Source organism: Micromesistius poutassou (assembly GCF_964030765.1).
Source record: "Micromesistius poutassou genome assembly, chromosome: 2".
In the NCBI taxonomy this organism is placed as follows: domain Eukaryota; kingdom Metazoa; phylum Chordata; class Actinopteri; order Gadiformes; family Gadidae; genus Micromesistius; species Micromesistius poutassou.
The window spans coordinates 15642599-15668182 of record NC_140272.1 but is presented as its reverse complement, the minus strand read 5'-3'; the positions used below and the strand labels follow the sequence as shown (position 1 = coordinate 15668182).

The 25584-nt window shown below is 45.1% G+C and overlaps 1 protein-coding gene across 1 annotated transcript; it reads left to right on the top strand.

The window, feature by feature from the left end:
• The first annotated feature begins 768 nt into the window (after positions 1–768).
• On the top strand, positions 769–24706 carry shmt2 (serine hydroxymethyltransferase 2 (mitochondrial)). Its single transcript, XM_084464510.1, has 12 exons — positions 769–903; positions 10323–10514; positions 11878–11957; positions 13102–13302; positions 14122–14203; positions 17144–17266; positions 19621–19760; positions 20181–20343; positions 20783–20882; positions 21098–21253; positions 22328–22435; positions 22835–24706. The coding sequence occupies exons 1-12, from the start codon at positions 871–873 to the stop codon at positions 22960–22962; spliced, it is 1506 nt and encodes a 501-aa protein (XP_084320636.1). The 5' UTR covers positions 769–870; the 3' UTR covers positions 22963–24706.
• Positions 24707–25584: the final 878 nt, after the last annotated feature.

Sequence of the window (25584 nt, the reverse complement as noted above, 5' to 3'; positions counted from 1 at the left end):
GAATTTCAGACATAATACCAAACCAATGCTAATTGAATCTTCATACGCCCAGGCTCAATACCCTCTTATACTCTTGATCGATTACAATCACAAAGAGGCACTGGGAGGTCCATGTTTCTTCTAGAAGTTGTTGTGGGATTCCAGGCCACTGAGATTGATGAAGGCCCTACGAACATATCTCTAGAGATTCCCTTTACATCACATAGCCCGAATCGCACCCGTGGTTTAGCAATGAATCACAAATTGATTTCATATTCATGACAATATGAGTGTATGTGCGCGCGCGCGCGCGCGTGTGTGTGTGTGTGTATGTGTGTGTGTGTGTGTGTGTGTGTGTGTGTGTGTGTGTGTGTGTGTGTGTGTGTGTGTGTGTGTGTGTGTGTGTGTGTGTGTGTGTTTGTTTGAATGCTGTTGTTGGAGGTGACCAAAGTGGCTTTTCTCAGGCACATATATGAGATAAACATGCATTATACAGGCAGTCAATAAAAAAATTATACAGCTTCTTATAATTCAGCACTATAACACGCCAGAAAGCGAGTAGGCCTACCTCAATGATTAGGCTTGATTGATCTAAGTCAAATGAAAAGTCATATAAACTGTGATGGGCCTTTATAGGATATATTCTGTGAAGACAAAATGTAAACAGATACACCACAAACGTTGGCCTAATATTAATGCTTTAACGGTTTAACCAAGCTGGTGATTGTATGGCTTCAGCCTACATATCCCATAAACCCTTTCGAAAGTGCAAACGCACCATCTGATTCCGTCAACTCCTAAACAGCCTTTCGTGGCAATACCCCTCCACACAGCAGCGGTGTGTTGCAAAACCCGTGCACGCTAGCTAGTCCTCTTGTGATATCTGCAAATATGATGTTGACTACATTGAGACAACTTGCACGGGTATGTATTAGAGCATGTTTTATCCCGGGATCCTCCCGCTGTTGAATTTCAGAATAGATGGTAATGTTGTTAGCCGACAGTAATCAGCTCGGTTCTATCGATTTGTCAATGGAAATATTTTTAAATGCTCACGAACGGACAATTATTGTTACAACATGAATTTGTCATGATAAGGTATTTTCCTTCCTTGTGCTTTGGCACGGTTCATCCAGAGAGCGATTAGCTTACGAGCTAGCATGCTAGCCACTGTTACATGTTGCCAACTTGTGTGTGTGTGTGTGTGTGTGCTGGCAGGAGGCAATGATGCAACAGCCCGCTGTCTGTTTCATCATGAGAGCAGCTCACAAGGAAATACTAAGAAGTCAATTTGGCTTATCTCATCTTATCGAAGTAAAATAACCAAAAAATAACCAGTCAAAGACAACTATACATTTCATTAACATAACATTTAAAAAAACGTAACGTTATATAGCCTATTTTCCGTTCCATTCATGTATTGGAGTAGGTGTCGTAATAGCCCTGTCCCTTTAAGTTGAATGGACATGTATTACATATATTAGATGTATACATGTCATTTCCCTCATAAACTTTACTGAAGCTGAAAAGACAGGTCATTTTACCTTGTAAAGAAGTTCAAAGTACATTATGCGTATCTTACTATAAGTAAGCCATTTGAGTTTTACTTTGGGCATTAATAGTGTCAAATATATATAAAAAAAATAATAATGTTTGGATAAATCATTTATGTATCTAAGTGGATATGTGAGTGGTCTTTTTTGTATAAAGTTAGTGAAAGTAAATTCAAGACATTTAACGTTTCGTTTTTCCTTTTCTATTATGCAATTAGTATCTTGCAAGCTCTGCATTAGTCTGATCACATGATTCCATCTCAAAGGACTCCCAATTTTGTCGGTCTCGTGTCTTTCATACCAAACTGTGGGAGTCTAAACCAATGTAATGTTCAACCCGACGAATTCTCTGTCATGTTAGCTGGCGCAAAAGTGATTCACCACATTGAATCACTTCAGTCAGTGCATTTACATGACACTCAAGAAAGTTAAATTATTGGGTTAGTCCAACTTTGATTGGATTATTAAGATGCATGTAAACACCTTAGTTAAGCTAAAATCGAATCGAATTGGGTTTCTCATAGTCAAATTAAGACCCTTAGATTATTCGACTGTTAGTTGCATTAAGCGTGCATGTACAGATTGGGATTGGATTATGCGTTCTGGGTCATCAACGAGGTTGTAAAGTACTAACTTTGGCCACATCTGTCAAAATAAATGTATATGTTCTCCCGACGTGTTTACGATCTTTATTCATTCATTGCGCCGCAGATATTATGAATCTTAAAGACTGCGTCTGGTTCTCAGACTCTGATACTTCCACAACAAGTAAAGACTTATAGTGGGGGTTAGCTCGCCCATGGGGTAGAAGGAATTGGGGGAATTCCGTATACGGATGCTCTGGCGGGAGAAAGATGTTTTCAGTAGACAGCTGTCAATTCACTTTGGGTCCATGTCATTTCTCCGACGCTCCATTGTTCCGACCTCTCAATAACCCGAAAAATTCCCATTTGTCTTACAGCCCACTAGTCGACGTCCCTTTATTTCTAAAAAAAAAAATAAACCCTCTGCTCTGACATCCCATTGTTCCGACTGGCTTTTGGATCACCTATGCGGCGGAGCCCGCATAAGACAACAATCCCTTTCTCCTCCATGTTCGGTTCAATCTGAACTTCAGAGAGTCAAAGCCAAAGTTCCTTTCCCCCAATTCCTTCTCGCCCATGGGCAAAATAACCCCCACTAGGCGTCTTTACTTGTTGTGGAAGTACCAGAGAGTTGGAGACTATTTTGAGGTGACATGGACCCGAAGTGAAGTGATAGCTGTCTACTGAAAACATCTTTCTTGAATGAGTTTGTTGTTGCTGGTGATGTAAAGAGGTCAGCCGGTGGCTCTATTACCACTAGTTGAAATGGGCAACAGCGCCACCTATCGTACCGGGGAATGACATGCTTCGGCCAATGAATCGATTTACTCACTGCCATGTATAACCGGACAATTGCAGTTGTCCAATTGCGGAGCATAGTCTAACTATGGCTTTAATCGGATTAAGATGTGCATGTAAACGTACTGACTGGTCTTTAGGGCAGACTCCCAATTGTTGATAAACTGAAGGAAAATCAAGTTATGCCGCAAATCCTATCCTGGTCTAGCGTGCCATAATGGTAGGTCTATGATTGGAATGGTTTATAAGGCACAATACTGCCAATATAAATCCTAGCTGCATTTTGTTTGTCAAAATGGTCCAGTTGTAACAGGTTTGGGAACTAAAGGCTAATTCTGTGTGCCAGACTGTTTTGACTCAGGACACCTAGCAGTGCCTGTGGCCTTTTGTGGAGATTTATGTTGGGGAAGAGTATACTCAGGGTCAGCTGATCCATTACCAGTCTCCTGTGACTGCTTTCAGTGATTGTGCAATGGTGATGTTAAAATGTGTGTCTTTCATAACAGCCTCGGTCTGCCACACATTCAGCCAATGAGGACAGTATGTAATGAGCAGTAATCTGCTTTCAGAGTTTGCTGTTTCTGATGGTAAATTGAATCCATAGAGACAGCACATGACCATCTGGTGGAAACCAAAGTTATTATAATTGCCTCCATTTAATTGGCCCAAATTGTTTCCATGTGATTTGAACTGCTATAAAACATAACCAGGTGATTCGGTAATTATTTAGTGAGATTTATTATGAAGACTCTTACTTATCGTTGTGTACCTTTTTATTATACAATTTTTTGCAAGAACAAAAGCATACTCATGAATCTGATTATTTTAGCATTTCACTTAAATAAAAAATACTAATTAATCAAGCCATGTGAAATAAGTATGTTGGTTCTAATTATGGCTGTAGTCAACCAAATTAAATCTTCGGTCGACTGAAATTCGACCAACTCTACAACCAGTCAACCAACTCTGCTTTCTACTCTACTCTGCATTCTACTCTATCTGCTAGGTCGGTGTGTTTCAGGTCCACTCTTGGTCCGATTCTGTTACGGCAGAGCTTCAATATAAAGTGGTTTTGCTCTGTGTTGAATATATAATGGTTACCAATGGATTGTACTGCAAATCGTGCTAAGGTACCCATTGTTGTTCACACTTAAAGCCAATCGAGCGTTAAACACGAAAGTTGACAGAGAATGTGTTACGATTTTAGGTGATATGCCCACATACTTTTACTTACTGTAAAAGTGTTTTTTACAAGTAACACCTTGGAAATTCCTACCAATGAGAATTTAGTCAAACAAGAGCATATCCACCTACCGACCAGAACTTCACAGCCGTAGTTCTCATTGATGGCCTTGAAAAGATGGGCTGAACTTTTTTAGTGTACATGCAATAAAGTAGAATATTCATTATTAGAAATTAACCATGTATTTTGTCAATTCAAAAGCATTCAACCCCATACACGGAGGTGTCCAATTTGAATGGCTCTTAGGATGAAAAACAAAGTGAATCACAATTTAAATAGGTTCACTAGCAGAACACTCTGATTTCATTGAACTTGTGTACTTCCTCAAAGTTATTGAGAAACTTCCTGTTATTGCAGGTTTTTTTTTGTGATCAGCGCACTAGAATGTGATCTTTCTGTCAACTGTACTAGCTACACTGTTGTGGTGCATGGGGTATAGTATTCATCAATCAATTCTACAACACTAAGGATTTTCTGGTTCTCTCTGCCATATTGTGTGTGTGTGTGTGTGTGTGTGTGTGTGTGTGTGTGTGTGTGTGTGTGTGTGTGTGTGTGTGTGTGTGTGTGTGTGTGTGTGTGTGTGTGCACTCGCACACTTGCATAAATAGGTGCTGGCGAGATTTCTGGAGCAAGTTATTTTTGCATTTGATTCCATACAATACTCCACAATTCTGTATTTGACTGTTTTGACACAATAGATGACTCATTTAATAATTTCCCCAATAGCACGGCAAAGATTGCAGGCCTGCAATGGTATATATAATAATGAGTCTTAAGTAAATCCCCTGTTTCAGCTCATATAACCGAGTTCTCAGTTATGTTATCCCCATGGTTACTTACGTGGCAATTTTGAATTTATTTTGATAGTATGTAATGTATACCATTGAGGTATGAGTGACGTTGTATATGAATTGCACCACACACTGTGCGGTTGTGCTATAAGTGTCCGAGAAGCTCAACCCTCTCTGAGGCAGCCGTCGACATTGACCTGCTTCCTAGAAGGAGCCCCACATGTCCACACACACCGGGGCATCGGCTTACCCCCTCGCTGTTGGTGTCACTTCATCGTGACATCAAAATGTTTCGACGAAAGGAATAGGAGGAGAGAGTTCGGAGCAGTGTTAAATGTTCCCAAACGGATTGTCCGAGATTGTCCCTTGCGATGTTTTTTTCTGCATTACACTTTTTTTTTTACTAATGGTGATACAATGGCACAGTCTAGACAATTACTACTTTAGATGACAATAATTCTTAAGTATGTTTTGATTAGTGTATTAACCCATGTAAATAATAATTGTGATAATCGTTTTTGTTTCGTGAATGAGCCCTTTTATCTATATAGGGAGCACGTCCTCTTACTAGAAGCTTGCCATGACGCTCCGCCCTGTTCCTACAGTAGCCCACGACAACGGACAAACAACTCTTGAGCAAACGTGTTATTAATTTGTCATCATAATTGCAATATTACTTGTAGGTTATGACCTATAGTTTGTCTTAATGAAATGTTCAAATGTTTCAAGGAACCTCACTTGACAGTTAGAAACTAAGTGGAAAGTAGGAAGTACCTACTTGCACCTTAGAGTCGAGTAATGGCCCCAGGAGCTTCTCTTAAGTCATTGAAAAGGGAGAAATTGGGGCGGAGGGGGCATTCTCAGTTGGTTGCAATTTGCAGCCTTACCGCTAGCTGCCACTTAATTCTACACGCTGTACCTTATAAGATCACAGAAGACTTACTAATATGTGTAAAGAAATAATAATTCACTGGGTTCACTGGCATTTTAAGATTACTGTTCGAGTCAACGCCAGTCCTCAACCCCTCCTTAGGGACATGCTTTGTACTCAACGGTGCTTTTTTTTCTACCTGATTGTCACTCTGACAACCCTCTTGACCTGAATGGAGTGGAGTCCAGACACCGCTGCCAACCACTCCGCCTCCGAGAGCCGGCGTTTCTTCAGCCCGGTTTCATCCCCGGCTTAAATCACAGGAGCAATTTGTAACGGGCAGAACTCCTATTAGTTAGTGACAGAGTGAGAGGGCACCGTGGTGTGTCAAACTGCCAAATGCTGTTGGCCTATTGACACTCGTGTGCTTCCCCAGCAAACTCCCCTTCATGCTCTTTATTTTCCCGTCTGTCTCTACCCCTGGACGTTTTTTTTTCATTCCGCTGCCCCGTTACGACGTTGATTGTGGGCGAAAAAGGATGCTGATGGACAGCAGTCATCTGTAAAATTGACTCCCCTCAGCAGTCGGCGGCAGGAAATGACCAGAAATAATACCGAGCTACGCTAAATGAAATGATTTCCGTTTCCTCTTCTTTCTTTTTTTTTTCCGCCCCCGCGCGCGTGTCTCTTTGATTGCTCCGTGGTCACAGATGTTTGACATAAATGACAAACCACAATCTGCGCCGCCATCAACGGCAACAAAGCAGCGCAGGCTGTGAGGGTCCGCGTGGCTCCCAGGTTAACGCTGTCTTCCATCACCCAGTGGAGGCTTCATCTGGTTCACCTTCAAAGGACGCCCTAATCTGTCGCCCCCCCCCCCTAAAAATAGTCCCACGGTGACAGTTCTGGCGCGTGTGTCTTGGCGCTCACTTTTCCTGGGGATCAATTAATCATGTGTTTATTTTAATTAATCTCCCACAAGGATTGTGCGAAGGGAGGTGCACCAGCAGACGACGGGGGGGGGGGGGGGGGAGAGGCACAGAGACGACATCACCGGGACTGGGTCTACTGTTGGCTGAATTAAAATGCTCCTCCTTGCTGTTGTGGAGCGGATCGTAATGTGCAGAGGGAACTAATAAAAGGAGAAAAAAATCAAGCACTTGTCTGGCTTTGCTTAGCATCTTAGGGTTTACATGAGGGGGGTCACAAGGAGAAAGGGGGGTGGAAGGGAGGGGGAAGCAGGACAGACGGGGGCGAGGGGAAGATGCAGAGGAGGCAAGGTGGGGCCCATACGTGTCGGCTCCACAGTGGCCAGTGTCTCTTTCGCAGCCTTGGCTTGCATGTTGCTTCCCTGGCACGGTCGCGCGCCACTCGCTGGGTTCCTGCAGGAAACGCAGACAGCGAAGGACGGTTCCCGTCAGGGAGTAATGACCCGTGTGATTTCTCGAGAGCTTCCCTGTGTCCTTATAGACAGGCCTGGCTGTCTCCCCAGGCCCTCGACTATCCCCGAGCCCTGTGGAGATCTGCCTCTTGCACTTTTTTTCCTCTTCCCCAAGCCTTCAGTCCAGAATAAGCTTCTCAAAATCAGCCAGTTATGTGCCAACCTTCTCCCCGGGCATATCACACCCAGCCCCTGCAGCCACCGTAGAGGGGAGGATATGGATACCCGATGACAATGTGGCCACCCATTCATCTCAATGAAAACTGCTCAGCCAATACGCAGCCCAAATATATCCCCTCATTTCTGGCTCTACCACACTGTAGACCATTAGCCTCCTCTGTAGAATGTTTTTAACCGGCCAAGGCCTACTTCTGTAGTGGTCTCCGAATGTATTCTTATAGCAGTGGAAGTCCAGCTGTTGAAAAGACAGCTCAAAGAGTACACCGCAACTTTATATTCTATGTACTTTATCGTCCCTTGTGTGTAAATAAATAACATGCTCAAGTTTTTCTCCATCAAATGGCTCCTTACACCGGCAGTGCAATGCAACATTTAAATATTTTACAAAAGATGGCCTCAATTGAGGGTGAGCATTATTACACTATCTCATCTAAGTGTGCTCAACCAATCATGTGTGTTAATTGCTTTTTAATGGTGCTATTAAAGGAGGTGGCTTTGCACACCTTTACAGATGATGGCTGTTTTCCATGGTAGATTAGTGAGATCCTGGCTTTGGGACACCAGCATAATGCTGTTGATTCAATGAAGAGGAGAAGGACCTGTCTTTTTAACAGCCTGAGCTTAAAGGTTATTATATAACAGACAAGACAAGGGTGCTCGGGATTAAATGCACATCATTTTAAAAAAGAAATGGCAAGTAATTCAGGATGAGTGATTAATGTCTGTCACAAAGTATTCAGTGTGGTGTTTACACTTGAGGTGTTTACACTTCCGAGAGCTATTAAGATCCTGTCATAAAAAATCACATTCTGAGAGGTGATAATGGATGCATAGGACCACATTGTCAGAGTAGTGTGAACATGTTTTTGTCTCGGATTGCTTCCCATGAAGAATTTATCACATATGTGATCATTCCAACAGTCAATCGTCAATTCAGTGGTCTTTGTGTCTTTTATGTATACGTTTTCGTATACATACAGCAATGGCAACATTGAGGAAGTGTTGTACATTTAGCTAGGGAAGGAAGGTGGTGTAGGTCTACCAGCAACCAGTAAACAGTAATAATATAGAACATTTAAGTCGTTGCTATTGTAGAAGATAATGGGCATTTAATGGGAATTAGATTTAAAGAGCCGGTGGATGTCGTTGGAGGAATTGAGAACACCTTGAAAACATAAATGTTTTGGTAATAACCATGGTATTATCCATGCACCAAAATCAAGGTTTACAGTTCCTTCATCTGAAGGCTAAGTTAGTCAGCCAAGGCTACAACACATGTACAGGACTGATGATTTAGCATATCTCAAGACACTGGTTTGAGTACACTCTCAGTATTTGCATACTTTCTACAATAAATATGTATTTATTTTATGCATTGAACACACGTGGAACCTCTAACGGATCTATCTCTACATTAAAGGTGACATATTATACCACCAGGTGCACACAGCACACATCTAGGTGGACACGCCCACTTGTGATGTCAGAAGAGGCAGATTTTCAAAACGGCATGTAACAGCTAATCACACTCTCACCTGGTGGTATAATATGTCACCTTGAATTACCTGGCATTATAATCTAAACCCATTCTAAAGCCCTCACACAACAACCAACAGTGCACGGAATGGTTGTGTTCCGTCTTCTTAACTGTTTCCTTGTAACTCATAACCCACAAATGGAAACCAATGCCATAGCATAAACACACCCGTTCTTGGCCACTAAGCACGACATTAACGAATGCTCGGCGCCAGCAAAAACCCGTGGCCACTCAGTCACCGGATGGAGAGCTGCGGTGGCCGGCAGCGCTAGCGCCCTCTCCAGCCGCCGAGCAGATTAGATAAAGCAGGAAGTGCTGAATGTGTTCCCTCCGCGGCTGCCTTTTCTTCACAGAGGCCGCGGAAAAAGGAAAATCCGCTGTCTCTCACTCTGCGTAACTGCTGATAAAGACATAATTGAACAACCACGCTGATTATTGATATCGCTCTCCCATGCCAGCTTCTAATTACACCAGGCCACGTTTTTTTTCTTATTCTTTTTGAGGGTGCATGGGAGGAGGAGAAGAGGGTGGAGGAGAGCCAACTTACTTATGCAGAACATGCTGGCAGTCAGAGTTACGAGTGTCTGCTCAGATGGGGTAAATCATCCGTCAGGCGGAGCAGTCACGTTCCGTTGACGACGGCCCTCTCTGCGTGGTTTCGGTCCCTCGCGTAAGACGTGGAGTCTAGATTGCTTTAATTTCTTCATAAATGTCCAACGCGCCCGCTTCATGGTCCTGCTGCAGCTGTCCCCCTGCAGGCCCAACATTTAAAAGCATCAATGGTTATATAGTTACACCCATTTTTTTTTTTGCCTGGTTCTTCTTTCTGTCCTGAGTTGAACCTTATTTTGGATGACGTTTCCACGTCTCGAGTCAGTAGCCATGGGATTAGGAGGTCCTCGTCTGAACACTCTGAACCTGCAGTACTACTTGCACTCGGGCGGTGTGATGTTGACTATGCAATTATTTTAACACAATGCAATAACGGTGCAAACCCCAAAGCACCTAGACTTGCATTTCAGTTCATTTCACGAAAAGAAAAAATAAATCAAAATCATGGTTTCACTGATGTACACACTGGCATTATTTTTAAAGCAGGAAAAAAAAAAATAATAATTATAAAGTAACCATTTCATGTGTCAGGTTATCAAAACATAACGAGTAGAGTAGGTCATGTATTTATCATAACATTTACATCTATTGATTTGTCAGTTTTGGGCCTCTTTTGGCTCAATTCACAAGTGTATCTTTTACAAATGTGTGTTTATAATCATTGACATGGGCCAATAAAAGCCATCTCATGTGTGTGTGTGTGTGTGTGTCTCTGTCCCCCCTCCTCCCCTAGCCGCTGCGGCAGCGCTCCCCGCTGGCACTGTGTGTGCGCGGGCAGCAGTCCCAAGCCGCCCCCCACCCCGTGGAGGAGGAGCGCCCGTGGACGGGGCAGGAGAGCCTGGCCGAGGATGACCCCGAGATGTGGGCTCTGCTCCGGAGCGAGAAGGACCGGCAGTGCCGTGGGCTGGAGCTCATCGCCTCTGAGGTATAGGAGCCCTGGTTTTGAGGTGTTAAAGGTCGCTGTAGGTGTTATTGAGCGGTGGTTTAAATTAGCTTAGGATGGTCTGAGTTAAAAAAAACAATTAAAAAGGACATGTTTTACCACGGTCCCCTTTTTCAATCAAAGGTACTTTAACAATGTTTTAAGCATCGGTTGGCTAACCAGGCAAATTTGTGAACAAGGTAAGCATGTATGTTTATTGTAATCACTCTAATCAATAAAGCAGTTGTCTTTTTTTATTCCAGTACCCGGCTGTTTTGTTTGAAATGTATTTATCTTCAGCAACGACGGACAGGATTTTCTATCTCCTGTGTAGCTTTGCACCCCTTTCCTCTTGGGCGCAGTAGTTGCTCAGTGGACTAAATCCTCTCTCTCTCTGTCTGTCTCTCTCTCTCCACACAAAGCCTGACTGCTCTAGTGTGAGATAAAGTCTGATATCTTCATACTGCCACTTTACCACACACATGCACACACACACATACACACGCACACAGTAGGCAGACTATGATAGGAACCCCATATGTTTACACACATGTACATAAATGGATATAAACATAATTCCTGCACAGTGCTCAACGTGACAGACAGTTCCAGAAGGCTGTAAGCAGAGCTTTTTTTGGGCTCCCAGATGAAGCGTTGGCATTAGGATCCACGGCTGACTGGTGGTGAGGAGTGTATGAGTGTGTTTCATTCAGTGTCAGGAGCTCAGTCAATGCACGGGAGGGCCCAGCTGGTACGGAGTGCCACCCGGCTTTAGACACCACCGCCCCGGCAGAAAGAAAGTACATTGCTATTGAGTTAGACTTCAAGCCATGTCCGTGAAACATTTTGTCTGAACCCAGATTGGAAAATTGTGCCAGTGGAAAAATGATTGGTTTCGGGAGAGGGGGTAATTGTAACACATTTTGAAGGGATTGGAGGAAAAATAAAGACGAATCACAAAGTTTCCAACTTGTTTACTCTGGGCTTATCTGTCCTTTCTTATCTCGCTCGTTTATAACAAAGCGGGGCCATCGCACACGTTTGGCGGTAATGTCCACCGCGGGAGCACGTGCAGTGTCCTCCAGCGGCAGGCGGCAATATACATTGTGGAGTGCAGAGTGTTAGTGCATGGAAGTCCAAGGGTTCAATACTCTAATGATTGCCTTTAGCCAGGCGGGGATTTCTCACTATCACTTAACACACTTTAATTTGCCATCCTTGTCCCTTATGTCCACTGCAACCATTGATCTGTGTGTGTGTGTGTGTGTGTGTGTGTGTGTGTGTGTGTGTGTGTGTGTGTGTGTGTGTGTGTGTGTGTGTGTGTGTGTGTGTGTGTGTGTGTGTGTGTGTGTGTGTGTGTGTCTAGAACTTCTGCAGTCGGGCCGCCCTGGAAGCCCTGGGCTCCTGTCTAAACAACAAATACTCAGAGGGCTATCCAGGAAAAAGGTGAGTGTGTCCACCCAAGGCCACCCCGGGTTTATTAATACTGTTGAAATAGTCTGCTTTTAAGATGGCGGTATTCACAATCTACACACACGCAAACAAACCCATGCTATTGATCGAGTGGATGGCACGTCCCCGTACCTTCTGTCTCATAATATAACACACCGACGAGAGTATCGATGGCAATGCGCCTGCCACGTGGTAGAAGGCCACGTGAGGTCGGCTTACGTGAAAGGATCTAGTCACTAGATCCTTCCAGCTGAACTCACCCAACATGGGCAAGCAGTAGATTCTAGTGCTCGTCCATGTCGGGTCAGTTCATTCATATTATGGCTCATTTAGTTTCCTATCTTTCATTTTCATTACGTTTTTGCACACACCCATTGCCCTACGGTGGATGTTGTTATGGAATAGATTCAGTTTTAAAAATTGAAATGATTTGTTGTAGTCTGCTTGTCACGTGCCCCATCTACAACACAACACGGGTCGTTTTGTGTTGTAGATGGGGCACTTGACAAGCAGACCATCTTAATTATGTTACTACATTCAACTTTTGCTCCTTGTCTTTCATTAGTTTGCATCCTGCATCCTAAAAATGTTCACTCATTAGATTATTTAGTTTGGAAACCAAAATCATGTTATCTGGTTTCCTGTCTGGCATACGCTCTAAACGTCTTTTTTGGGAAAGGGTTTTGTTAAGACAACCTCTTAATTGAGTCACTTTAAATTAAGGGTTTAGAAACCTCTTAAGTCTGTGTTTGATGCTTCTGCTCTATGCTTAACATTACCAGAAACCGCAGGAGATGAGAGAAAATTAATCACCATTTAGGATCAATGAACACTTGCTGAGAAATAATTCATAATAATGATTCATTTAAACACATTTTGCATACAGAAAAAATACCATATCCGCATATACCATATTCCCCCCCCCAAAATTCAATCTGTCAATAATGTTAATATAAGTGATTTCGCTAATTTTCTAATCCCTATTTAGTTTAACGGCTCTAAATATTAATGTGAGCTTATTCCAAAACATCCCTTCTCCACAGACCTTCCACTACGTCACTACTCATGTCGGAAGCTAGCTAGGCCTCCACTACCCTTCTATTAAAACACAAGCCCCCCCCCCCCCTTTGGTGTCCAGGTACTATGGAGGAGCGGAGGTGGTGGACAAGATTGAACTGCTGTGCCAGAAGAGAGCCCTGGAGGCCTTCCGTCTGGACCCGGCCCTGTGGGGGGTGAACGTCCAGCCCTACTCCGGCTCGCCCGCCAACTTTGCCGCCTACACCGCCGTCCTCAACCCCCACGACCGCATCATGGGCCTGGACCTGCCCGACGGGGGCCAGTGAGTAGTTCACCGCGCGCTTCGTCTCCCCTTCACCGCGAGGCGTGGCGCGTTGCTAGGACGCCTGTGCTATCGAGGAATAAGTGACCTTAGAATTCCCTTTGAATCACTCCGGGATAATGCTGAATGGTAAACTGGAACACAGTGTATGCTGTGTGTACCCCTCACACCAGTTCACTGCATAATCCCCCCCCCCTCCATTAAAATATCACATGGCTAGTCTGACATCTTTTGTCATATGTGGTTTTGTCGTGTTTTATATAGAGTTTTAAGTCCTTAATTCGTGCAGAGACAAATTCTTTCAGGATATGTTTTTGTTTTTTTTGTACTCGCAGTAAGTATGTGATGCCAATGTTGACAGACTGCCGTGCTCACCTTCGTCGTGCTGCATGTACGGACATGTTGGAGAACACCAGTGTTTTGTACATGTCGTGATGGGAGGATGCACACAGCTCTGTACAAGGAGAGACACATGGCATTGAGCTTGTCCACCCCACACTTATTTGTTTGAATAAAAAATGTTTTTTTATTGAAATGTTTTTTTTAATGTTTATTTTCTCATGTTAACCTTCACCCACTCTTGTCACAAACGGAATAATGGCAATTGTGAATCAATTATATATTTTTTTAATACTTTTTGTGTCTGCAGATTGCGATGGTTTTCCATTTTTACGTGAGGGAAATAGGGATAATGTGTCACACATGTATTGACGAAGACTGACATAAAATAAATGTAGACGTAGTTGTGTGTGTTTGCATATCTCTGTAGTTCCACATCAATTGAAATGTTTCCGTCTTGGTTCCCCCCCCTGTCCCCAGTCTGACCCACGGCTACATGTCTGACGTGAAGAGGATCTCAGCCACCTCCATCTACTTTGAGTCCATGCCCTACAAGCTCAACGTAAGTAGGGACTCCCTGCTGGGCCCTGAACCTGTTTTTTTTCCCACCACCCAAACACAAAATGTGACTTGAAAGTCGGGGACCATGCAAAAGCATTGGGGTGGTGGGGGCACCACATTCATGTTTGTGGTTTGGTCACAGCACCCATCGTCTGAGGGCTACCTTGTGGAACAAGGACGTTGGCCTGGCGGTGAGTGGGTCTCTGGAGCTTTTTAAAGAGAATATCTCACCAGGTCAATACTTTGATCAGTGGGTGAAAGCATTCCACTTACCTGGAAAAGTGTATAATAAAAGTGTAAAGATTATTTATCCGAGTGGGCTCCAGTAAATTGGAGACACGCTTAATGATAAGATACTGTTTTTTACGGAACACTGTATTGGTATTGATTTGTAATTAAATCGTCCATGTGCATTTTCGCTGAATGTTGTTCAAGGCTTCGGCGGCTTTCGGTCATTTATGTATCTGCCCGGTTGGAAAGATTCATTGGTTTTATCATTTATTTTCATGCCCAATCAACCATATTTTTGGCTGTCTCGTATTGGCCCACTTATCGTCATTTTAAGCACACCATGTCTTACTGCCTGCATCGTTGATACCAGAGATGGAGTCTTCTCAAGGTAGCACATTTCTTCTCCAGATTTGCCGACCTCTGGTTCGCAGGCTTATAATTCTGCAGCTTACTTACTTGTACAATGTTCAGCCTTTGTGTGATGCTCCTTTTCGGAGAACATGTACCGGCCTTGCAGACTGATGTGCCCTTGGGTTACTACTACCTATCATTTAGTTTTCTTTAGATAACCTAACCACAACCATTTGTAAACTAGGCCCATTGTTTCGTTCTTTCCCAGCCCGTTGTTAAAGCCAGAGTACTGGGTTCAGCTACAGGGAGGTTGATTTGGAGTGCATATTATCCTGTGTTGTTCTTACTCAGGGACACCTTTTACACACTGTGTGAACTCATTCATTTTCCACCATAGATGAACACATTACACAACACAGCAACACTAGGAGCAGTGGCGGGCCACATGAAACGAGAGTCGGTATTCGCTGTGTAAGTGGACTGCATTTATATAGCAATTTTCAGACCTGTGGCCACTCAAAGTGCTTTGCAATTATTGCCTCACATTCACATTCACTTCGTACATTCATACACCAACGGCTGTGTCGGGTTAGGGTGTCCTGCTCAGGGATTCCTCGACACATAGCTCAGAGGAGCTGGGGATCAAACCAGCAACCTTATGGTTGCCAGCCCCCCGCTCCACCTCCTGAGCCCCCTGCCAACGATATACCTCCGCACCTCCTTCAGCTGTAGGTCCTGGGGCAACAGGATGGCCGCACCGCGTCTTGGATGATAACAGCACTAGTGTATACTTATCAGAGCACCTTTTAAACTTGATAATGACTCAACCCAACCACAACAATCAAGTCATCAGATGGAGGCGCTGTAGCGTTTGCAGTAAATCAGGGAAGAGGTCCCCCGGCGGCTCTGATAAATCTATTTAATCCGACCCCCTCCCAGCCTTCATGTGAAGCCCCCGCATTACTCAAGTAAACTTGCAGATAGGATCAGTGTTACCATGGTCGTCACTGGTCCTAGTTGGGGTGGTGTTTATGGCGGCGGTCGGTTGGTTGTCTTGGTAGCGGGGGGGTGGGGGGGTTTGATGGATGTGCGTGCGTCCAGACCCCCCTCTGATGGATGGGCGGGCGGGACCCCTCTGCTGGGGAGATAATGGGAAATCGACAGGCCGGCCAGCTCCGCCGGCTCCCCTCCGTCCCCACAATGAGCGGCGTGATGGAGTGAGCCGGGCCGTCCACCGATGCACTCTGGAGATGGGAGATTATCTGCTTGTCTAAATAAAGCTTTCCCTCATTCTAGCCTTGCTCCCCGCTTTCTCCTCTCCCCATTTTTCTTTCTCTTTTCTTTTTTTTCCTCACTTGGCGTGCCCCTGTCTCGATTCTGCACCTCCCTTTTTCTTTCTTTTTTTTGCTCTCTTCCACTTCACTCTCACTTCTTTGTTTTTGAGACAGTCTTTTGCCTGTGTTGAACCTTGACCTGTATGTGAGTGGGGTCGGGGAGTTACACGGTGACAGACGGTGGTCACTTGCACAGCGTGACTTTGGTGTTCATGTGGCTGGCAGGGTGAGGTTATTTTTTTTCATTAAAATTTTTTAAAGAGAACTGTGTCCAAGCAGACCATAGACCGACGGCATGTGATTATTTGAGAGTTGATTAAATTGGGATCCGCTCTGGGATGTTATTGCCATCACTTTGACCTCTCTGGATACCGGGATGGGTTTCGTTTTCATTTCTGTTAAAAGCCATACAAGGGGTTTATTACAATTTGACTTACCACTGTCAATTTAATTGTCATGAGTCCACATAATGAAAATGGCATCAGGGATAAGATTGGCAATATTTTATTATTTTCATTTTTTTTTTTCCTATGTAATCATTTCAAATGCTTACCACTGGCTTTGATCCTGCTCTAAACCTGACAGAGCAATTTGTGGTGTAGACACGAGGAAAAGGCCACCGTAACTAGCTGCATTCACTCATGCGCTACCAAGCCAGTTCGCTTTTTTTTTGCTGCATTTTCTTTATTTAATTTTTTAAGGTCATGCATATCTGTCCAAAACACCATCACAAAAGCCAGAGTCGCAATGGGTCTCCTGGGAAATGCAGGGGTATCCCCAGCATGTACCATGATCCTGTTAGCATTAAACTACACCCCCACACACCCCTTCTAGGCTCACTGGCAAAGGGCTTATTTGGATTATATGGATGATGAATTGCCATCATACAGTCTTTTTATTTTCCTACCTCCTGTATGCCGCCAAAGCTTCTCCTTTGCAACCATTGACTCTCTTATTCTTGTGGTGGCGCTCTATTTATGAAATCCTCTCTCTCTCTCTCTCCCTCTCTCTCTCTCTCTCTCCAGCCTGTGACAGGTCTCATAGACTACGACCGGCTGGATGCGACTGCCCGGCTGTTCAGGCCCAAGATCATCATCGCTGGCACCAGTGCCTACGCCCGCCTCATTGACTATGCCCGCATCAGGAAGGTACACAGATCTCTCTCTTTCTCTACCTCTATCTATATATATTTATTCCAAAGCCACCCAACCTTGACATTCACACACTGCCCCCATCTCTCTCTCTCGCTCTCTCTCTCTCTCCCTCGTGTTCCTCCTGCCTTGTCCTCTCTGTTCCCTTTCCCTGGTGTCAAGGAAGGTCAGAAATCCCTCCTATTTCCCCCCCATTTAATAAAACCTGGCCAACCTTTACTGTCAGGGCTGTCACACACGCACCTGCTCCTGGGCTGAACCGTTCGCCCCCCCCCCAACCAAGGCTCCTTTCTGAAATATCTTATTTTTTGGAGGAGCTGCCGCCATCTCTATCCGCCTGTCATTTGCATTCAGCTGCGGCGAGTGTGTGTTTTTTCCCTCACACGCGCGTCCCCCATCTCACCGAGAGCTGCACACTTTGTCCCTCCCGCCCACGCACGGGACCGAAAGCCCATCTGCAAACAAGCGCGCACGCACACACTCCAACCCAGTTCACACATAGGTGCACACTGGCCACCTTTCGCCTTGTTCCCAGAAGCATGCACAAGAGGCTCCCTTCATCTGTTTAGTGTCCCCCCCCCCCCCCGGCGCTGACTCCCCGCTCTGACCGGCCCCCGCTGTCGCCCCAGCCCCGGCGCCCCTCTGATGGAGTGTGTCACATCACTGGAGGGCCACGTGTGTGACTGTGTTTTATTAAGCACTTCTAACTCCACTGGCCTCCCCCGAGCCTCAAGTGCAGTCCTCTTTTCATTTTATTAATTTATTTGTTACTCCCATTCTTCTCTGGGGCGAGTTCGGGAGTTAACTGTTCGGTAGCTGCCCAGGCCGTGGTGTTTTCGGTTTTATTATATCCAGGGCAGGGTTAACCTAGATTAAGGCACACTCTTGCTGATGTCCTCCCCCCCCCCCCCCCATCCTCCCATCCCTATCTCTGCGACCCAGTAACTGGCATATGCTAGGCTGTCCTCAGCCCCCCCCTCCAGTAACCCCTGCGACTCCCTCGCCTTCTCTAATCTAATAAACATGTGCTGATCCAGTTTAGATATGAGTGCTATGGAGATTGTCCCGATAATGCATGTTAATTAGAATGGGGAAAAAACCAACACCACATTATTTACCACTCTGATCGTTCGCCAGCACACTTATTTGCATGATAGCGAGCTATTTATTGTCAATGCTGCCAAGAAACGGCAAAGACTTCAATTAAATTATTTGCCCGTGTTCTGGGATGTCGACGAGTGCAGAAGAACATAATTACAACTCCCCATCTCGGTTTTTGGAATGAGCTGCTGTTGTCTTTTGTGTGTGTGTTTTTTAAAGCAAGCACTTTCAACAGTGACAGTGAATAAGTAATCTGCAAGATTTTGATAAATGCACTGTTGCCGAGACTTTCTTTTTTTTCGTGCTGTTAAATTGCTGAGATGCGATGTTGCACTAGGCAGAATACATTGAGTCAATCGCACGCCTGAACACTGGCTGTTTGCTGCTGTTTGTCTCAGCGCTGTTGTTCGCGTTTATCGCTGCAACTAACAACTATTTGGTAATGTCAATATTTTTTGTTGATTACTTTTAAATGTTGGAACTTCTTTCAAATGCCCAAACCCCATGTTACCGTAGCCAAAAGTGATGCTTAAAACACCTTGCACTTGTCTATCAAGCAGCCAGAAAAGTGTGATTTAATACCAGTGTTTTCGAAGAGCATTATCATCTGAAACCGAAAGTCGATCGACAAATCCACCATGGTCACTCCCCTGACTTTCACTTCCTTTGTTTTTACCATTTACATTCTTTACATTTAGGGCATTTAGCAGACACTTTTATCCAAAGCGACTTACAATAAGTACAATAAGCAAATAGAGACAAGTGGTAAGCCTTTACAATTGCTAGGTTAACCCATACCCCGTAACAAGGATAGCTAGGAGAAAATGCTACACAATTCTAGGTACTATTTTTAAGTGCCAGGACGTACAACATACTGTACAATAAGTGCGTACATTAAGTGCCAGGGCGTACAACATAAAATAAGTGTGTACATCAAGTTCCAGGACGTACAACATACAATAAGAACATACGAGAGGTTTTACTGTTGTGACTGCCCACAATGTGAAAGTTAACTTACAAGACTCATGTTCACCCATTGTCTCATTGGAGATGCTTTATTACTGCTCCCAGTGTGTCTCGTCCCATGTTCATACCCCATTAAATCAAACACTTCGCTGTCTAGAAGTGTTTGAGAATGAATTCTTGTTTGTCACTTAACCAACCAAGGTGTCTGCATGTGAATGTGTGATATCACACGGTTTGACAAGCTGTACGCCACCACACACCTCACACTATTGTCTGTCTCTCAGCTGTGCACAGAGGTGAAGGCCTACCTGCTGTCCGACATGGCCCACATCAGTGGCCTGGTGGCGGCCGGGAGCATCCCCTCTCCCTTCGACCACTCGGACCTGGTGACCACCACCACACACAAGTCACTCCGCGGAGCCAGGTAAGGGGATCCCGTCTCACGCTTGCGTCCAGGGAATCCCAACTCTCTCCTTTTGAGCCCCACCATCCAAATGGAAAGAAACGATCCGTCTATGTTACTGTTCAGGCTTTCGCTATCGCCACTCGCTACAATTTTGCGTGTGCAAAGCCAGAATGTTTGTTTGATTGATGTTAGCTGGTAACAAAAAAGAAAGTGCCAGTAGCAATTCACGGTTGCACTTTTAAATTGTTGTGCATTTTAAGTCAAGATTTGGACCCGGATCAATCCACACATAGTAGTGATAAATCACCACTATTAAGGCTACTACATCCATGTTCCCCTGAAATAAATGTTGTTTTGGTTTGGTCTTCCTATGTTAGGGTCTGGAGTCATTTTGTCAATAAAAGTCCCATTTGAATCTGAATCCCTCCCCTCCCCCAGGGCCGGCCTCATCTTCTACCGTAAGGGCGTCCGCTCTGTGGACAAGAAGGGCAAGGAGATCATGTATGACCTGGAGGACAGGATCAACTTCGCCGTCTTCCCCTCACTGCAGGGCGGGCCGCACAACCACGCCATCGCCGCTGTCGCCGTGGCCCTCAAACAGGTCAGTCCAGTCTGTGATCCGGGTCCGTCTGGTTAGGCATCATGTTTAACTAGGACTCTTGTTGTAGAGTGGGCACTGGGAGTTGAAATACAATTGGGCCCCCACCTACTTGGTTGCACCTCCAGAGTTTTTTTTTTTGACACCCTAGAGAGCGACATGACTTGTCAATATGGCCCTTGAATATATATATATATATATATATATATATTTTCTCAATATTTTCCTTTTGGAATTAAATTTTAACATTGGTCCCAAATTTATCTTTAGAGGTCACAACCAGTAAGTAAAGTGTCCTTTTGAAGAATTGATTTTCAAAACCGCGCAGGTTTTCAATGGGGTTGTTTGTTTTATGGGGTCCAACTATGCTTTGAGACGTAGGCCTGGGAAGGCCGTTGACTCGGTGCTGAGAGAATGGAGCCCTGTACTCCTGTGTGTCCAGGCCCAGTCTCCCATGTTCAAGGAGTACATCGACCAGGTCATGAGGAACTCCAAGGCCATGGCCACCGCTCTGCTCAGCAAAGGCTACACCCTGGTCTCAGGTAATGAAACCTCTCATGCGGATCTCTTGCCGGCTCTGCCTCCGAGCACATTCTCGTGTCCCCTCCCCGGTTGCCTGACGGTTGCCTGATGTCGCTCGATTTCGCCCCGTTCATCCGAACCGCACGCGACGAGGCGAGACGAGGCAGGTGTGTCACAGCACGGTTCTCCCCGCTCGGTCTTTCTAAGGCGTTCTGTCCCTGGTTGAATGTTCCAGGGGGGACCGAGAACCACCTGGTCCTGGTGGACCTGCGGCCCAAGGGCATCGACGGGGCCCGGGCGGAGAGGGTGCTGGAGCTGGCCAGCATCACGGCCAACAAAAACACCTGCCCTGGGGACAAGAGCGCCCTGACCCCCGGGGGCCTCAGGCTAGGTACACACACACACACACACACACACACACACACACACACACACACACACACACACACACACACACACACGCACGCACACGCACACGCACACACAGGAACTGGCGCACGCAGAGAAATGCACACACACACACACACGCACGCACGCAGAAACATGCGCACGCACACAGGAACACGTGCATGCAGGGAAACGCACACACACACACACACGCAGAAACACACACAAACACACGCAGAAACACACACAAACACACACAGAGAAACACACATACACACACACAAACACACACACACAGAGAATCACACACACACAGAGAAGCACACGCCCAGAGAGAAACACACACACACACAGAGAATCACACACACACACACAGAGAAACACATGCACAGAGAGAAACACACACACACACACACACAGAAACACACACAAACAGAAAAACAGACAGACAGAGAAACACACGCATACAAAGGCTTGCGAGAAGTGCAATGCCCTTCACTTTTCTCTAAACATTTATGCAATGGGAGTTTGATCTTTCTCTTCAACAAGATACAAAATAAAATCCATTGCAAACACGGCCCTATTAGTGCGATTTTCTTTTTGAAGGGTTCAATTAAAAATACATAGATGACCCGTTTGCTATATTTACTGAGCGAGCAGTTTTATTCTAAAACTCTTAAGCTGCGGGTCCGCGCGAGACAGCCGGTGAGCCACGAGCACGGAGCGTGTTAAAATTAATCAGGAGTCTGTTTGATTTTAGTCAACTCTTCCAGGAAGCTCCTCAGCTGCCCTGTGGGGCCCCCCGCCAACACCCTGCACATGCTCGCATATTTGATTGGGATTCTGAGCCTGTACCCCAGCTCATGACCAGTAAAAAAAAAAAAAAGAGTCATGGCGTCACTGGGATTTTACATATAACAGAATCCCCCTGAACTCAATGTAGTTGAATCATTCCTTCCTTTTATCGGGACACATAAAAGGTATTCATGAAGCCCTGCCCAAAGCAGAAGGCGGAGGCTAAGGCCGCGTGTTGGCGCCGCCGTGCCCTAAGTGTTGTGCGCTCTCTGCTTGGCCCCAGGCACCCCAGCCCTGACCTCCAGGCAGCTGAAGGAGGCGGACTTTGTGCAGGTGGTTGAGTTCATGGACGAGGGCTTCAAGATCGCCCTGGATGTCAAGAAGAAGACTGGTGAGTCGACGTCTGGGCGTGACCTGGCTGATCGTTGAGCCATAGGCCTTAACACCAATGACATCTGAATTGACTGCTAGTCGCTTTGGATAAAAGCCTTAGTAACTATGCTTAACATGTTTTACTTTAATGAACCAAAATCGGCGTGAATATCTTGAATGCCCAGTCAGCGCTACACCTCCAATGCTTCAGTAAAACACATCACTTTGCAAAGAGCACACATCTGTACCTCACCTCCGCAAGTTCTATTAAATGGTCATTGTTGCCCAAGATGAATGGAGAGAAACACACGGCGGCCGGCGACTCGCAAACAACAAACGGAGAGAAGGTGTAAACATGGCGCTAAGTGGTACTTCCTCCTGCGCTCTCTCTCTCTCTCTCTCTCTCTCTGTTCTCCAGGAAAGCTGCAGGACTTCAAGAGCTTCCTGCTGGAGGACTCTGAGACGGTGGCCCGCATCGCAGCCCTCAGGCAGCGGGTGGAGGCCTTCTCCAGGCCCTTCCCCATGCCGGGCTTCCACGACCACTAGACCCACCACCCAACCAGCACCACCACCACCACCACCTCCACCACCACCTCATCCACCCCTCCACAACCAGCAGAAGGAGGACAGCAGAAGGGGAGGACGCTTTGGAACAGGAGGCGGGGGGGGGGGTTTGGGGGGGGGGGCGGTGGTACGAATCATTCCGGAGCCACATTGACATGGATTCAACTCAACAATTCAACTTTTAACAAGGAAAGGAAAAAAAAAAAAAAAAAAACGTTTTCTACATTGTCACCCATTTATCCATTACATGTATCGGCAAGGTGTCTTAACGTTGAGGTTGAGGGAGGGAACGCGACGGCTGCGACATCATCGTAACATAATTACCTTGTTAACATCTGTTAGCTTCGTCGCGCGGCTACATAGGAGGGGAACGGGAGAACCAAACAGCAGCTCACTGCTGTCAGACACCACGCCGACGCAGCACCCGCAAACCTAGTTTAGCATCGGATGGGCTGTTCTCAAGTCTCACCACTGTCAGGCAACATCTGCACTAATGTGGCCATTCTTTATTTGCTTGGGGACTTCTACACTTGGTTACCCCAGCACCTTGAGGTGTGTGTGTGTGTGTGTGTGTGTGTGTGTGTGTGTGTGTGTGTGTGTGTGTGTGTGTGTGTGTGTGTGTGTGTGTGTGTGTGTGTGTGTGTGTGTGTGTGTGTGTGTGTGTGTGTGTGTGTGTGTGTGTGTGCGTGCGCGTGCGTGCGTGCACACCACAGCACTTGTATAAGTGGAAGATCATGGCTGTGTGTTCTGCCAAGGTACTCCAGTTCAAAGAAAAACTTTTTCTCATTATTATAGTCATTATTTAAACAAACCTTGTCGCCAGCTACACCACTTTATATTTTTGGGGGATTTAATATATAAAGATAGCACACTTATAAATTGAGATTAAAAGCATCAAGCCTCAAACGGTGCTTTATGGAACGCTCCTAATTTAAAATGGGTCCAAGTGTAGAGCTTTGAGAAAATAATTGTAACAAGCCACAAAAGAGTATTTTCCCCACCCCTTGTGCCACCTCTTCTGTATTCCTGTGGCAACTGCTAGTTAGACAAAATAATAATAATTGTCCTCCATTTATTTGTTTATTTTTTTTGACAGAAATATAACACAATTTAAAACTATGTGGGAAAAGTCTCCCTGGATGTACTAGCAGTCCTGTGATTTGCTTATATGTCACAAATAATGAGTACATACTTTATTTTGTAACTGCTATTATTAAATTGTATGTGACTTCTGTCCTGGTACATGGACATCTTGGTATCTTTTAGATCAAATATTTGTTTAATTCTAAGAGGTGAAAAGGTCAACCTAAAAAATATATATATATACAGCTGACAACTTTTAAAATATGAGTAGGCCTATAATATATATGTAAGAATATGTTTTTTCATTGGTTCAATCACCGGATGCCATGAGTGTGTATGTGTTTGTCACTGCATCATTGAGCCAGATCTACTCCATGAACCAGGTGAACGTCACCTTGCAACAGAGCACACTAGAGACTGATCAGGAGTGGGCAGAGTTTCTCGAGACCTTACCAAGCCACGAGTACAGCCTTGTCAGCCACAAGGGGGGGATTTTGCCAAACTGCAATCGACTTACCGCTTTTTCATTCTCTGCTTTCTGTGCATCATTGAATCGAATGTAGATTTAACATCGGTGCACCCTTTGCATTACTTTATTTTCCAGAATGTTTTCTAGAATAAAATAAAAGATGAATCCTCCTTGTGAGAAGCATAACAGCTGTGCATTTTGTTTTGCCTCTTTTTCCTTGTCATTTGCTTGGTGAGTATTCATCCATGTACCTTTTTGTCATGCCGTTTTTTTCGAGAAGCTTTTGAACGTTGGTCGGGGATCATTGTGTAGGACGCTTTACGACATGGTCTGAACGCGACCGCGTCAACCTGGAGTGTGTCTGGATCAAGTCTCTCGGCGTGGGTTTCCCGAGACGTGAGTGTGTGTGTGCGCCTACAGAGGGCAATGGGCATTGGTGAGGGACCCCAGAAGTGTCTGCAGAGACGTCGACTGAGTGGAAGAGGGAGGCTGAAGAGCTGATGTGTAGGCCTCGGTGTGAATGCGTGCGGTATGGGAAGTGTCATCTTTAATGCGGTGCGTCAGAGACACTTCATGGAGAGATAGCAACAAGTTGGCCTGACCATGAAGTAAGTTCATTTTTTAAAGTATTTGTCCGGTTAAGACCACTGATAATTGTTTACATTGTCCATGTCCAGATGAAAAAAATCAGCCATGATATTTGTTCAGCTCCGCTCCTCTCGCGGGGGCGCGCTCCAAAGCTGTTCATTTTCATATATTTCTATTCCAAACGAGTGTTTAAGCACCTCCCAAAACTATCTTTCATTTGTCCAACAAGTAAACGCATCCGAACTGCCCTGGCTGTTTATCCAACACTGCCTACAAACAAAGAAATCCACAAGTTTCTATTAGGCCTATGTGTTTACAAGCCACTCACCTTTTTTTTTAATAATTCGGTGCAGAGGAACATTTCAATCAGTGAGGTCGGATTTTATTTTTACTTCTGAATTCAAATTAAGTGTTCAGTTACCAGTTGTTGGAATGTAAGTAGAACGAGAAATAGAATAAGGAAA